This window comes from Heterodontus francisci, chromosome 2 (assembly GCF_036365525.1).
Source record: "Heterodontus francisci isolate sHetFra1 chromosome 2, sHetFra1.hap1, whole genome shotgun sequence".
Classification (NCBI taxonomy): domain Eukaryota; kingdom Metazoa; phylum Chordata; class Chondrichthyes; order Heterodontiformes; family Heterodontidae; genus Heterodontus; species Heterodontus francisci.
This window is the reverse complement of record NC_090372.1, coordinates 146,944,855-146,958,705: the sequence shown is the minus strand read 5'-3', so window position 1 is coordinate 146,958,705 and position 13,851 is coordinate 146,944,855. Positions and strand designations below refer to the sequence as shown.

General features: G+C 45.4%; 1 protein-coding gene across 1 annotated transcript in view; it reads left to right on the top strand.

Annotated features, from left to right (window-relative positions):
* Positions 1-13,258, top strand: part of dazl (deleted in azoospermia-like) — a 98,081-nt gene extending 84,823 nt beyond the window's left edge. Inside the window, exon 10 of the mRNA XM_068053162.1 lies at positions 13,067-13,258. Within this exon, the coding sequence (XP_067909263.1) occupies positions 13,067-13,258 (192 nt within the window). The remainder of the gene's footprint in view (positions 1-13,066) is intronic.
* The last annotated feature ends 593 nt before the right edge of the window (positions 13,259-13,851 follow it).

Genomic DNA, 13,851 nt, shown 5'->3' with positions numbered 1-13,851 from the left:
GACCCATCATGTCATCCATCAGGGTCATGTCAGTTCCTGCTTTGATTTGTTTTTGGGATGTGGATGACAAAGCTGTCTTGAATGCCTATCCCTGGTTCCCCTGAGGTTGGACTGGTGGGCCTTGTTGAATGCTTGTAGTCTTTGTGGTGATGGTGGAGGTATTTGGTGCTCCTGTGCTCATAATGGCTCGGGATTTATAGGATTATGACTACGATGATTAATTAACAGTGATTGATATATACAAGCCATGGTTGTGTGTGAGACCAAGTATATGCCTAAGGTGGTATTGTTTGGTTTCGGCAGAAGGGATTGTGGAAGGTAGGTGCTGTTGAATTAAGCATGTCAAGTTGCTGTAGTGCGTCTTTTTTTTTCCATTTGGTTTCAAGATGTGGGTCACACTGAGGCCAAATTATTATCCATCCCTGATTGTCCAAAGAAATTAATGATGGGCCTTCTGGAACTGCTGTAGTTCTTGTGATGCTCCCACACTTGTTGGATAGCATATTCCAGTGTATTGGCCCAGTGACAATGGATCATAGTCATATAGAGATACAGCACTGAAACAGGCCCTTCAGCCCACCGAGTCTGTGCCGACCAACAACCACCCATTTATACTAATCCTACATTAACCTCATATTCCCTACCACATCCCCACCATTCTCCTACCACCTACCTACACTAGGGGCAATTTACAATGGCCAATTTACCTTTCAACCTGCAAGTCTTTGGCTGAGGGAGGAAAATGGAGCATCTGGCGGAAACCCACGCAGTCACAGGGAGAACTTGCAAACTCATCACAGGCAGTACCCAGAATCGAACCCGGGTTGATAGAACTGTGAGGCTGCAGTGCTAGCCACTGTGCTGCCCGTCAGGATCAAGTCAGGATGGTGGAGAACTTAGAGCTGGTAGTTTTTCTCATGATTATTGCTTCTCCTGCTCTTATCTGGGGAGAGCCTTGCTGCCGAGTTGCTGCAGTGCATCCTCTAAATTTGTTGTTCATTCATGGTATGTGGGCCTCGCTGGCAAGGCTGGCATTTCATGCCCATCCCATATTGCCCTTGAGAAGGTGGTGAAGCTGATTACAATTTTACACATTGCAGCCCTAACAAGCTGATTGTGGAGAGGGTAAATACTGAGTTCAGTAGCAGAGTCAAGCAGTTAAACTGCACTGGCTTGGACGTTGTCATCCTCCTTGTGTTACAGCTGCCCACATGCTTTAGAATGTTTCATCAACTCCTGAATTGAGCTGTGTTGGTGATGAGGCTTTGAAGGGTCAGGTGATGAGCCACTCCTCATAGGGTACCCAGCTTTTTCCCTACTCATAACTTTGACTTGTGGTTTCTCTAGAACACCTTCTAGTTCAAGATGTTTGTTAGGGGACTCGGCAATGGTGGTTGCATTGAAGATCAAGGGGCGATGGCTAAGATTTCCCTTATACGAGATGGCAAATACCTGCCACTTGTCAGCCCAAACCTGGATGTTATCCAGGTCCTGTTGTAGGTTGACATCAGCTACTTCACTATTAGAGGAGTTGTGAATAATGAAGCTGCACTTTAGAATCATTAAACAGCCACACTCCTGACTTTTTGAGGGAACAAGGATCATTTGAAGCAGCTGAAGATGGTTGAGCCAAGGATGTTTCCCTGAGCATCAGTCTTTGCATCAGAATAGTCCAGCCACTGTTGGGTTTTCCTTTTGAGCTCCATTGTCTTCAATTTTGCTAGGGTGATGCTACACTAAGTTAAGTGCTATCTTGATATAAGGATAGCCCCCCACCCCCTTCTGTCATTTGACGTTTGTGGCTATGTGTACATCAAGTTGTGAATAGGTCTCAACTTGATGGTATTATTGATTCCTTCCATCTCTGCTGATTGGGAGGAGGCTGCTTGGGCTCTTACAGATGGAACATATCTGGGCAATCTTTCTCATTGCTGAGTAGATGCCGGCATCAGTGTACTTGAACGGATAAGTATCAGAGCTAGTCACACCCTTCGCTTACGGTTTGCACTTTACAACTGAACAGTTGTTAGGGGTCATAGCTTTTGCTGTGCTGGCAGCTCAGTTGCTTCTTAATGTCATAGAAATGTTGATTTATGGCACAAAAGGAGGACATTCAGCCTGTTGTGTATGTACCAGCCTAAAAAAAGCTATCCAGTCTAATCCCACCTTCCAGTTCTTGGTCTGTAGCCCTGTAGGTTACAGCACTTCAGTTGTCATTGGAGCTGGACAATGATGGGGATCTTGAGAGGAAGCCAAATAGAAACATCCAGTTGGCCCTTTTGGCTCAAGATGCTTGCACATCCTTCAGCCTTGTTTTTGCAATCAAGTGCTGGGCTCCAAGAAGATTGAGGTTGGTGTTTGTTTGCATGGATCTGTCTTCCAGTTCTCAGTGCACCACCTGGTTCCCACACCCCTGCCAAGTTAGTTTTAAACTCACCCCAGCTCTGTTCAGGTGCAACCCATCTGGCCTGGACAGGTCCCGCCACTCCAGAAACTATCCGTGTCTCAGGAATCTGAAACCCTCCCTTCCTGCCCCCATATCTCCCAGCCACTCACTCACTCTGCTGTATCCTTCTATTCTTATACACGCTTGGTTATGCTATTGGTAGTAATCAGGAGATTACTACCTTTTGGGTCTTGCTTGCTATTTTCTTTTCTAAGATCCCTAAACTCGATCTGGAGTACCTCATCCCTCTCTCTACTTATGTCATTCATATCAATATGAAACACAATTGCTGGCAGCTCTTTTCCCCTTGCACCCCCCCCCCCCCCCCCCACCGCAACACCTCTGAGCGTTCTATAGCTGCTCCATGCCATTCTTGACCCTCGTGCCAGGGAGGTAACATACCATCCTGGATGCAAGTCTGCGGCCATAGAAACACCTGTCTGTTCCCCTAACTATAGAATCCCCTAACTACAAAATGCCCTGTCGCTATTGCTTTTGCAATCTTCCTCTTTCGTACAGCTGAGCCAGCTGTCTGTGGTGCCATGGTTTAGACTCAGACCACACGCACCAGAAGAACCATCACACTCACAAGTATTCAGAACGAAATACTGGTTAGTGTGTGAGATGCACTTGGGACTCCTGCACTACCTGCTTGGTCCTCATTGCCTGGGGAGAGAGGTCACCCATTTCCTCTCAGCCAGTTGCGGAGTGACTGCATCTATAAAAGTGCTATCCATTAAACACTTGGCCTCATGGATGCGCCACGGTGATGCCAGTTGCTGCTCCGGCTCCAAATCCCAGAGCTCGAGTTGCTGCAGTTGACAGTGTTTCCTGCACATGTGGTTGTCCATGACACTAGAAGTGTCCTGGAGTTTCCACCTGGTGCAGGATGTGCGCTGCACTGTTCTGAACTGCCCTGCCATGCTTCTAAGATTATGAAACTTACGACTCAATAAAAACTCACCAGCTACTCCTTCCCACTCCTTCCGGGGCCAGAGATTGAGATATTTCTAGATATTAAAGCTATCAAGGGATATGGGAATAGTGCAAGAAAATGGCATTGAGGTAGATGATCAGCCATGATCTAGTTGAATAGCAGAGCAGGCTCAAGGGGCTGAATGGCCTACTCCTGCTCCTATTTCCTATGCGTCACACTCCTGATCCTGGCCTGCTTCACACTGCTCCCAACCTAGGATACAATGCAGTTGTGAATGGACATGCCTTCGTTGGGTAGGTTGGTGAGAATGAGGGCTGGTAGGTTACTTTGTTCCCTCATCACTTGATAAAAGGCTTAGTCTGGTATCTGTTATTTCGGAGCTTGTACAGTAATGGTATAACCACGCCGCTCCTCTTGTCATGGACGTTGAGGCCTTCTGCTTAGAGCATGCTGTGTGCCAGTGCTTCCCTCAACTTCAACATGGAGTACTGATTCATCAGTTGAGGGAGTGTGATAGGTGATCAAAGGTTTTCCTGACTTTGAAGACATATGATCCTAAAATACATGGAGCCAATGTTGACTCCCAGGACAATTCTTAACTCTGCTTCTCTTTCCCCAAGTTTAACGTTTCAGGTCAGTGACCCTTCTTCGGAATACTGACCCGAAACGTTAACTCTGCTTCTCTTTCCACAGATGCTGCCAGACCCGCTGAGTGGTTCCAGCATTTCTTGTTTTTATTTCAGATTTCCAGCATCCGCAGTATTTTGCTTTTAACTTAAACTCTGGGTCTGTCCTGCTGGTATGAAATGATGTACCTGGCGATTGTGATGGACATGTGGAGGATATTCACTGATGGATATGATTCTGCCTGTATGACTGTTATATTCTTGGTTGACTACTCGATGGGATGGTTATCCAAACTTGGGCACCTGTCCCCACACGAGAGGAGCACTTTGCATGACTGGGCAGAGGTTGCACTTGAGGTAGGGTAGCTTACTGGTTATGGTACTGGATTAGCAATCCGGAAGTTGATTGTTCAAGACCTCGAAATTGGACAGGGCCCAAAAACGGCGTGGGTATCGAAATGCATCATAAACTTACGCCTATTGCTATATATTCCTACTGTAAAGAAAAATTCGAAGCGGAGGACCCAACATCTGTGGTTAACTAAAGAAGTTAAGGAAAGCATCAAACGAAGAGAAAACGCATATAATTGCGCAAAGATGAGTAGCAGGTTAGATGATTGGTCAGAATATAAAGAGCAGCAGAGTATGACTAAAAGGTTAATCAGGAGAAAGAAATTAGAGTATGAGAGGAAGCTAGCTAGAAATGTAAAGATAGGTGGCAAGAGTTTCTACAATTATTTAAAAAGGAACAGAGTAAGTGAAGTGAGTGTTGGTCCTCTAGAGAATGGGGAGTTAATAGCTAATAAGGAAATGGATGTAATGAACAAATATTTTGCTTCTGTCTTCACTATAGAGGATATAAAAAAACATTCCAGTAATAACTAAATCAGGAGGTAGAAGGAAGAGAGGAACTTGGTGAAATTACAATTACCAGGGAAATGGTACTGAACAAACTGGAGCTGTGGGCTGACAAGTCCCTGGGTCCTGATGGGCTTCATCCTAGGGTCTTAAAAGAGGTGGCTAATGAGGTTGTAGGTATGATGGTGTTAATTTTTCAAAATTTGAAGGATTCTGGAAAGGTTCCATCAGACTGGGAAGTAGCAAATATAACTCCTCTATTCAAGCAAGGGGGGGTGGGGGGTGGTGGGCAGGGGTAGACAGAAAACCAGTAACTATAGGCCAGTTAGCTTGCCTTCTGTCAAGGGGAAGGTGTTCGAATTGATTATTAAGATGGCTATAGCTGGGCACTTAGAAAAACTCAAGGTAATCAAGAATAGTAAGCATGGTTTTGTGAAAGGGAAATCATGTTTCACCAAGTCATTGGAGTTCTTTGAAGGACACACGAGCATACGAATTAGGAGCAGGCCACTCAGCCCCTTGAGCGTGTTCTGCCATTCAATGAGTTTATGGCTGAACTGTTTACTCCACATTTCTACCTACCCCCGATAACCTTCCACCCCTTTGCTTATCAAGAATCTATTTACCTCTGCCTTGAAAATATTATAAGACTTTGCTTCCACTGCCTTTTGTGGAAGACCATTCCAAAGACTCATGACCCTCAGAAAAAATTTCTCCTCATCTGTCTTAAATGGGCGATCCCTTATTTTTAAACAGCGACCCCCTAGTTCTTTATTCTCCCATGAGGGGAAATGTCCTTTCCACATCCCTGTCAAGATCCCTCAGGATCCTCTATGTTTCAATCAAGTCACCGTTTACTCTTCTAAATTCCACCAGATACAAGCCTAGCCTGTCCAATCTTTCCTCGTAAGACAGCCCGCCAATTCCAGGTATTAATCTAGTAAACTACCTTCTGTACTGCCTCCAATGCATTTACATCCTTTCTTAAATAAGGAGATCAGTACTGTACACAATACTCCAGCTGTGGTCTCACCAATGCCCTGTATAGCTAAAGCATAACCTCCCTACTTTTGTATTCCGTTCCCCTTGCAATAAATGATAACATTTTATTTGCTTTCTTAATTACGTGTACCTGCGTACTAACCTTTTGCGATTCATGCACTAGGACACTCTGATCCCTCTGCAATCTCATCATTTAGATAATCTGCTTTTTTAATTCTTCCTGCCAAAGTGGGCAATTTCCCACTTTCCCACATTATACTCCATTTGCCATATCTTTGTCCCCTCACTTAACCTATCTATATCTCTTTTGTAGCCTCCTTATCTTCTCTTCACAGGTTACTTTTCTACATATCTTTGCATCATCAGCACATTTAGCAGCCATACCTTCAGTCCCTTCATTGAAGCCATTTATATAAATTGTAAAAAGTTGCAACCCCAGCACAGATCCCTGTGGCACACTACTTGTTACATCTTGCCAACCAGAAAATGACCCATTTATGCTTACTGTTTCCTGTTAGCTAGCCAATCTTCTATCCATGCCAAGATGTTATCCCCTATACCATGAGCTTTTCTGCAATAACCTTTGATGTGGCACCTTATCAAATGCTTTCTGGAAATTTAAGTACAAGGTTCCCCTTTATCCACAGCATGTGCAACTCCCTCACAGAGCTCCAATAAATTGGTTAAACATGATTTCCCTTTCACAAATCCATGTTGACTGTGTCTGATTACCTTGAATTTTTCTAAATATCCTGCTATAACGTCTTTAATAGCTTCTAACATTTTCCCTATGACAGATGTTAAGCTAACTGGCCTGTAGTTTCCTGCTTTCTGTCTCCCTCCCTTTTTGAATAAAGGAGTTACATTTGCTATTTTCCAAACTAATGGAACCTTTCCCGAATCTAGGGAATTTTGGAAAATTAAAACTAACGCATCAAATGTCTCACTAGCCACTTCTTTTAAGACCCTGGGATGAAGTCCTTCAGGCCCCTAAGACTTGTCAGCCCACAGCTCCAACAATTTGTTCAGTTCCACTTCCCTGGTGATTGTAATTTCACCAAGTTCCTCCCTCCCTTCAATTTCCTGACTTACAGCTAATACTGGGATGTTACTTCTATCCTCAATAGTGAAGACCATTGCAAAATATCTGTACAATTCATCTGCCATCTCCTTTTATTATCCATTATTTCCCCAGACTCACTTTCTATAGGACCAATGCTCACTTTAACTTTTTAAAATATCTATATAAACTCTTACTATCTCTTATATTTCTAGCTAGCTTTCTCTTTGTACTCTAATTTTGCCTTCATTATCAATCTTGGTCATTCTTTACTGTTTATATTCTGTCCAATCTTCTGACCTGCCTCCCATCTTTGCACAATTTATAGGCTTTTTCTTTAAGTTTGATACTAGCTTTAACTATTTCAGTTAACCACGGATGGTGGGTCCCACCCTTGCATTTTTCTTTCTCGTTGAACTATATCTATTGTGTGTATTCTGAAATATTCCCTTAAATGTCTGCCACTGTATCTCTATTGACCTATCCCTTAACCTACTTTGCTAGTTCACTTTAGCTAGCTCTGCTTTCATGCCCTCATAATTGCCCTTTTTTAAGTTTAAAATACTAGTCTTGGACCCACTCTTCTCTCCTTCAAACTGAATGTAAAATTTAATTATATTATGATTGCTGCTACCTAGGGACGCCTTAACTATGAGGTCATTAATTAATCCTATCTCGTTTGCCAATACCAGGTCCAGTATAGCCTGCTCTTTGGCTGCAGAACATATTGTTCCAAGAATTTATCCCGAAAACATTCTATGTACTCCTCATCTGATTTTTCCAGTCTATATGTAGGTTAAAATCCACCATAACTATCGCTGTACCTTTCTGACCAGGAGGAGTGACATGCGCTGTGGATAAAGGGGAGCCCGTTGATGTACTGTACTTGGATTTCTAGAAGGCATTTGGTAAGGTGCCACATAAAAGGTTATTGTGCAAAGTCGGAGCTCATGGTGTCGGGGGAGGGGGGGGGTGGTGGGGTGGGGGAGAACATCTTAACGTGGAAAGAAGATTGGTTGGCAGAAAACAGAGTATGCATAAATGGGTTCTTTTCTGATTGGCAGGATGTGACGAGTGGAGTCCTGCAGGGGTCTGTGCTGGGGCCTCAACTTACAACTTATATCAGTGACTTAGATGAGGGGAGCGATGGCTTGTTGAGATTTGCAGATGACACAAAGATGGGTAGGAAAGAAGTATGTTGTGAAGTGGACATAGGGAGGTTGCAGACCGATTGTATATAGGTTGTGAGTGGGCAAAAATCTGGCAGATGGAGTATAATGTGGCAAAATGTGAAATTGTTCACGTCGGCAGGAAGAGTAAAAAAAGCAGAGTATTACTTAAGGCGAGCCGCCTTAAACAGTGTTCAAATCACACGCAGCTTCCACAGTGCGGACTGCGACACCGACCACTCCCTGGTGTGCAGCAAGGTTAGACTCAGACCAAAGAAGTTGCATCATTCCAAGCAGAAGGGCCACCCGCGCATCAACACGAGCAGAATTTCTCACCCACAGCTGTTACAAAAATTTCTAAATTCACTTGTAACAGCCCTTCAAAACACTCCCACAGGGGATGCTGAGACCAAGTGGGCCCACATCAGAGACGCCATCTATGAGTCAGCTTTGACCACCTACGGCAAAAGTGCGAAGAGAAATGCAGACTGGTTTCAATCTCATAATGAAGAGCTGGAACCTGTCATAGCCGCTAAGCGCACTGCACTTTTGAACTACAAGAAAGCCCCCAGCGATTTAACATCCGCAGCACTTAAAGCAGCCAGAAGTACTGCACAAAGAACAGCTAGGCGTTGCGCAAACGACTACTGGCAACACCTATGCAGTCATATTCAGCTGGCCTCAGACACCGGAAACATCAGAGGAATGTATGATGGCATGAAGAGAGCTCTTGGGCCAACCATCAAGAAGATCACCCCCCTCAAATCTAAATCGGGGGACATAATCACTGACCAACGCAAACAGATGGACCGCTGGGTTGAGCACTACCTAGAACTGTACTCCAGGGAGAATGCTGTCACTGAGACTGCCCTCAATGCAGCCCAGCCTCTACCAGTCATGGATGAGCTGGACATACAGCCAACCAAATCGGAACTCAGTGATGCCATTGATTCCCTAGCCAGCGGAAAAGCCCCTGGGAAGGACAGCATTACCCCTGAAATAATCAAGAGTGCCAAGCCTGCTATACTCTCAGCACTACATGAACTGCTATGCCTGTGCTGGGACGAGGGAGCAGTACCCCAGGACATGCGCGATGCCAACATCACCCTCTATAAAAACAAAGGTGACCGCGGTGACTGCAACAACTACCGTGGAATCTCCCTGCTCAGCATAGTGGGGAAAGTCTTTGCTCGAGTCGCTCTGAACAGGCTCCAGAAGCTGGCCGAGCGCGTCTACCCTGAGGCACAGTGTGGCTTTCGTGCAGAGAGATCGACTATTGACATGCTGTTCTCCCTTCGTCAGATACAGGAGAAATGCCGTGAACAACAGATGCCCCTCTACATTGCTTTCATTGATCTCACCAAAGCCTTTGACCTCGTCAGCAGACGTGGTCTCTTCAGACTACTAGAAAAGATCAGATGTCCACCAAAGCTACTAAGTATCATCACCTCATTCCATGACAATATGAAAGGCACAATTCAACATGGTGGCTCCTCATCAGAGCCCTTTCCTATCCTGAGTGGTGTGAAACAGGGCTGTGTTCTCGCACCCACACTTTTTGGGATTTTCTTCTCCCTGCTGCTTTCACATGCGTTCAAATCCTCTGAAGAAGGAATTTTCCTCCACACAAGATCAGGGGGCAGGTTGTTCAACCTTGCCCGTCTAAGAGCGAAGTCCAAAGTACGGAAAGTCCTCATCAGAGAACTCCTCTTTGCTGACGATGCTGCTTTAACATCTCACACTGAAGAATGCCTGCAGAGTCTCATCGACAGGTTTGCGTCTGCCTGCAATGAATTTGGCCTAACCATCAGCCTCAAGAAAACGAACATCATGGGGCAGGATGTCAGAAATGCTCCATCCATCAATATTGGCGACCACGCTCTGGAAGTGGTTCAAGAGTTCACCTACCTAGGCTCAACTATCACCAGTAACCTGTCTCTAGATGCAGAAATCAACAAGCGCATGGGTAAGGCTTCCACTGCTATGTCCAGACTGGCCAAGAGAGTGTGGGAAAATGGCGCACTGACACGGAACACAAAAGTCCGAGTGTATCAGGCCTGTGTCCTCAGTACCTTGCTCTACGGCAGCGAGGCCTGGACAACGTATGCCAGCCAAGAGCGACGTCTCAATTCATTCCATCTTCGCTGCCTTCGGAGAATACTTGGCATCAGGTGGCAGGACTATATCTCCAACACAGAAGTCCTTGAAGCGGCCAACACCCCCAGCTTATACACACTACTGAGTCAGCGGCGCTTGAGATGGCTTGGCCATGTGAGCCGCATGGAAGATGGCAGGATCCCCAAAGACACATTGTACAGCGAGCTCGCCACTGGTATCAGACCCACCGGCCGTCCATGTCTCCGTTATAAAGACGTCTGCAAACGTGACATGAAATCGTGTGACATTGATCACAAGTCGTGGGAGTCAGTTGCCAGCATTCGCCAGAGCTGGCGGGTAGCCATAAAGACAGGGCTAAATTGTGGCGAGTCGAAGAGACTTAGTAGTTGGCAGGAAAAAAGACAGAGGCGCAAGGGGAGAGCCAACTGTGCAACAGCCCCAACAAACAAATTTCTCTGCAGCACCTGTGGAAGAGCCTGTCACTCCAGAATTGGCCTTTATAGCCACTCCAGGCGCTGCTTCACAAACCACTGACCACCTCCAGGCGCGTATCCATTGTCTCTCGAGATAAGGAGGCCCAAAAGAAAAGAATTACTTAAATGGAGAACGACTGCAGAATTCTGAGGTGCAGAGGGATCTAGATGTTCTAGTGCATGAGACACAAAAAGTTAATATGTAGGTTCAGTAAGTAATAAAGAAGGCTAATGGAATGCTATTCTTATTGAGAGGAATTGAAAATAAAAGTGACTGTGATGCTTCAGTTCTACAGGGCAGTGCTGAGACCACATCTCGAATACTTTGTGCAGTTTTGGTCTCATTTAAGGATGGATGTAAATGCGTTGGAGGCGATTCAGAGGAGGATTACTAGATTGATACCTGGAATGAGCGGGTTGTTTTATAAGGAAATGTTGGACAGACTGGGCTTATTTTCACTGGTGTTTAGAAGAGTGAAGGGAGACTTGATTTAAGATCCTGAAAGGTCTTAAGGTGGATGTGGAAGGGATGTTTCCTCTCGTCGGTGAGTCCAGAATTAGGGGGCATTGTTTTAAAATTCGGGGTCACCCTTTTAGAACTGAGATGAGGAGAAATTTTTTGAGGGTTGTGTGACTTTGGAATTCTGCCTCAGAAGGTGGTGGAGGCGGAGTCATTTTTAAGGGGAAGGTAGATTCTGGTTAGGCAAGGGAATCGAGGGTTGTTGGGGGTAGATAGTGTGGAATTGGAGACGCAAACAGATTAGCCATGATCATCATGAATGATGGAGCAGGCTCAAGGGGCCGAATGGCCTCCTCCTCCTAATTCGTATGTTTGTTGTTCATATCTCTGCTTGTACATATTTACAGCTACTCATCCATGACAGCCACATCACCAAATCCTTTGCTTCACACTCTGACAGACTTTCTTGTTTCTTGCAGACAAGTTGGCGCATAAGGGGCGGGGGCTGAGCATGACTGAATATTCTTATCCAGTGTGGTGGCGGTGGCATAGTGGTAATGTCGCTGGACTAGTAATTCAGATGACTAGGCTAATGCTTTGGGACATGGGTTTGAATCCTATCATGGCAGATGGTGAAATTTGAATTCAATTAATAAAAATCTGGAATTAAAAGCTAATCATGAAACTATTGTCAATGGTTGTAAAAACCCATCTGGTTTGCTATTGCCCTTTAGGGAAGGAAATATGATTATTATTACCTGGTCTGGCCTACATGTGATTTCAGACCCACAGCAAATGTGGTTGACTCTTAACTGCCCTCTGAAATGGCCTACCAAGCCACTCAGTTCAAGGGCAATTAAGGATGGGTAACAAATGCTGGCTTCACCAGTGACGCCCACATCCCATGCAAGAACTTTTTAAAGGTAGAGGAGACAGTGGTGGCTGTCATTGATGCAGCCACAGCTGAGGTCTTGGCCAGCTGTGGAGCTGTAACAGTTGGAGATGATGGAGAGCTCCCATTCCTCTTTTCCCCTACCTCTCAATCTCTTGTGATTTACAAGCTGCAAATGGTCTAAGAATGCACTTCTTGCTTTGCCCCCTGCCTCAGCACAACCCCACCCTGGTGCCTTTTCCTTTGTTACCTGGGAACTGCAACCCAGCAATGCAGTGATGCAAGAGTGTGAAGTGGAAGAGGAAGAAGGGACTGATAAAACACTCTTGCTCATAGTCACCAGCTGAGATCATGACTGATACTTCAGAGGAGATGGCAGAGGCAGGATCTGCATGTGAGACGTTGGGCCCGAGTGGCCTGCAGCCAGGGCAGGGGATGAGGGTAGTGCTGGTGCCAGCTCACTGGAGGGTGAGGCCATACCCTCGATATACTGCAGAGGGCTCAGATGAAGACTTTGGGCAGCCCACAGAAGAAAGCTGATGGATATGCACAATGAAATGCTTGCACTGGCAGGCCAGCCAGAAAGCTCTGTCACTGTCGAGGAACAGTACCAACTTGTCATGTTCTGTGTCACCTTTGCTCATTCTCCCTGTCATTGTGGTAGTCCTAGAGGGGTAGGAAATACTGGACCCACCTGGATTTGTGTAGAATCCTTGAAGTCAGGACAAAGTTCTTCATGTGCCGCACCACTCCCTGTAGACCCGGAATTTTAAACCACTCTGGAAACCACCAGGCACTTCTACAGTTCCAGCAAGAGCCAGTAGAAATCAATCAGCAACTAACCTGAAAGTAGTTGATAATTTTTAAATAGTGCTGATGAGTGACCCTGCTGCTGAACGCATGTTCAGCTGTGAGAGGTTGAGAGGGCATTCGCTGAAGCATTCAGCTCCAAGTGGCAGCACTGGTGTCAAATCAGCATTTTGCCGATGACCTCATGATCTGTCTATTCTGCATACTTCTGGCAGACGGTCACTGCATACACAAGCGCCTTCACTAAAATGGTGTTTGGTGTGGCTCGCCCCAGATGTGTTTGCACACGTGTGCCTTGGGTGCCATGTTGGAGGCAAAAGGCATCCATAGTGCTGAAAAATGGAGGCTATGGAGCCAAATTTGATTATCCAAATGTCATGGAAAATTGTGAAATTAAAGTTATTTAAATCTGGTAATCTGTTGGCTAGCACCAAAATAATTGTGAAAACTTTCAGACTGTTTAAAAACCCAACTGGTTCCCTATGTCAAGCACCTGCACGTCTGACCTACATATGAGTCTGGTCTTCCTATGTGGTTGACTCTCAAAATCCTTCTGAAGTGGCCTAACAAGGTACTTATTTGCAAGGATGCACGATATAGTGCTCAATAATATTCTGTAGTTAGTACATACTGCAGCCACAGTGCACCTGTTGTGGAGGGGTTGAATAGACTCCAGTTGTCATTCAAACAAACTGCACATTTCTAGATGACATTGAGCTTGAGTAGTATTGTAGTACCATCCATCCAGGTGAGTAGTGAGCAAATCCAACATACTATTGACTTGAACCTTGTGGGTGGAGGGGTTTTGAATAGTTCAGAATTAACCAAGTCATTGCTGTGTACTCCATCTCTAACTTGCTCTCGGAACCATGTTTTTGACATAACTGGTCCAGTTGAACTTCTGACCCCTGGTGATCCCAAGATGATGGTGCGGGACTTGCCATCATGATTCCGTTGAAGGTCAGGAGTGGTATTTGAAATGGTCATTACCTGGTATTTA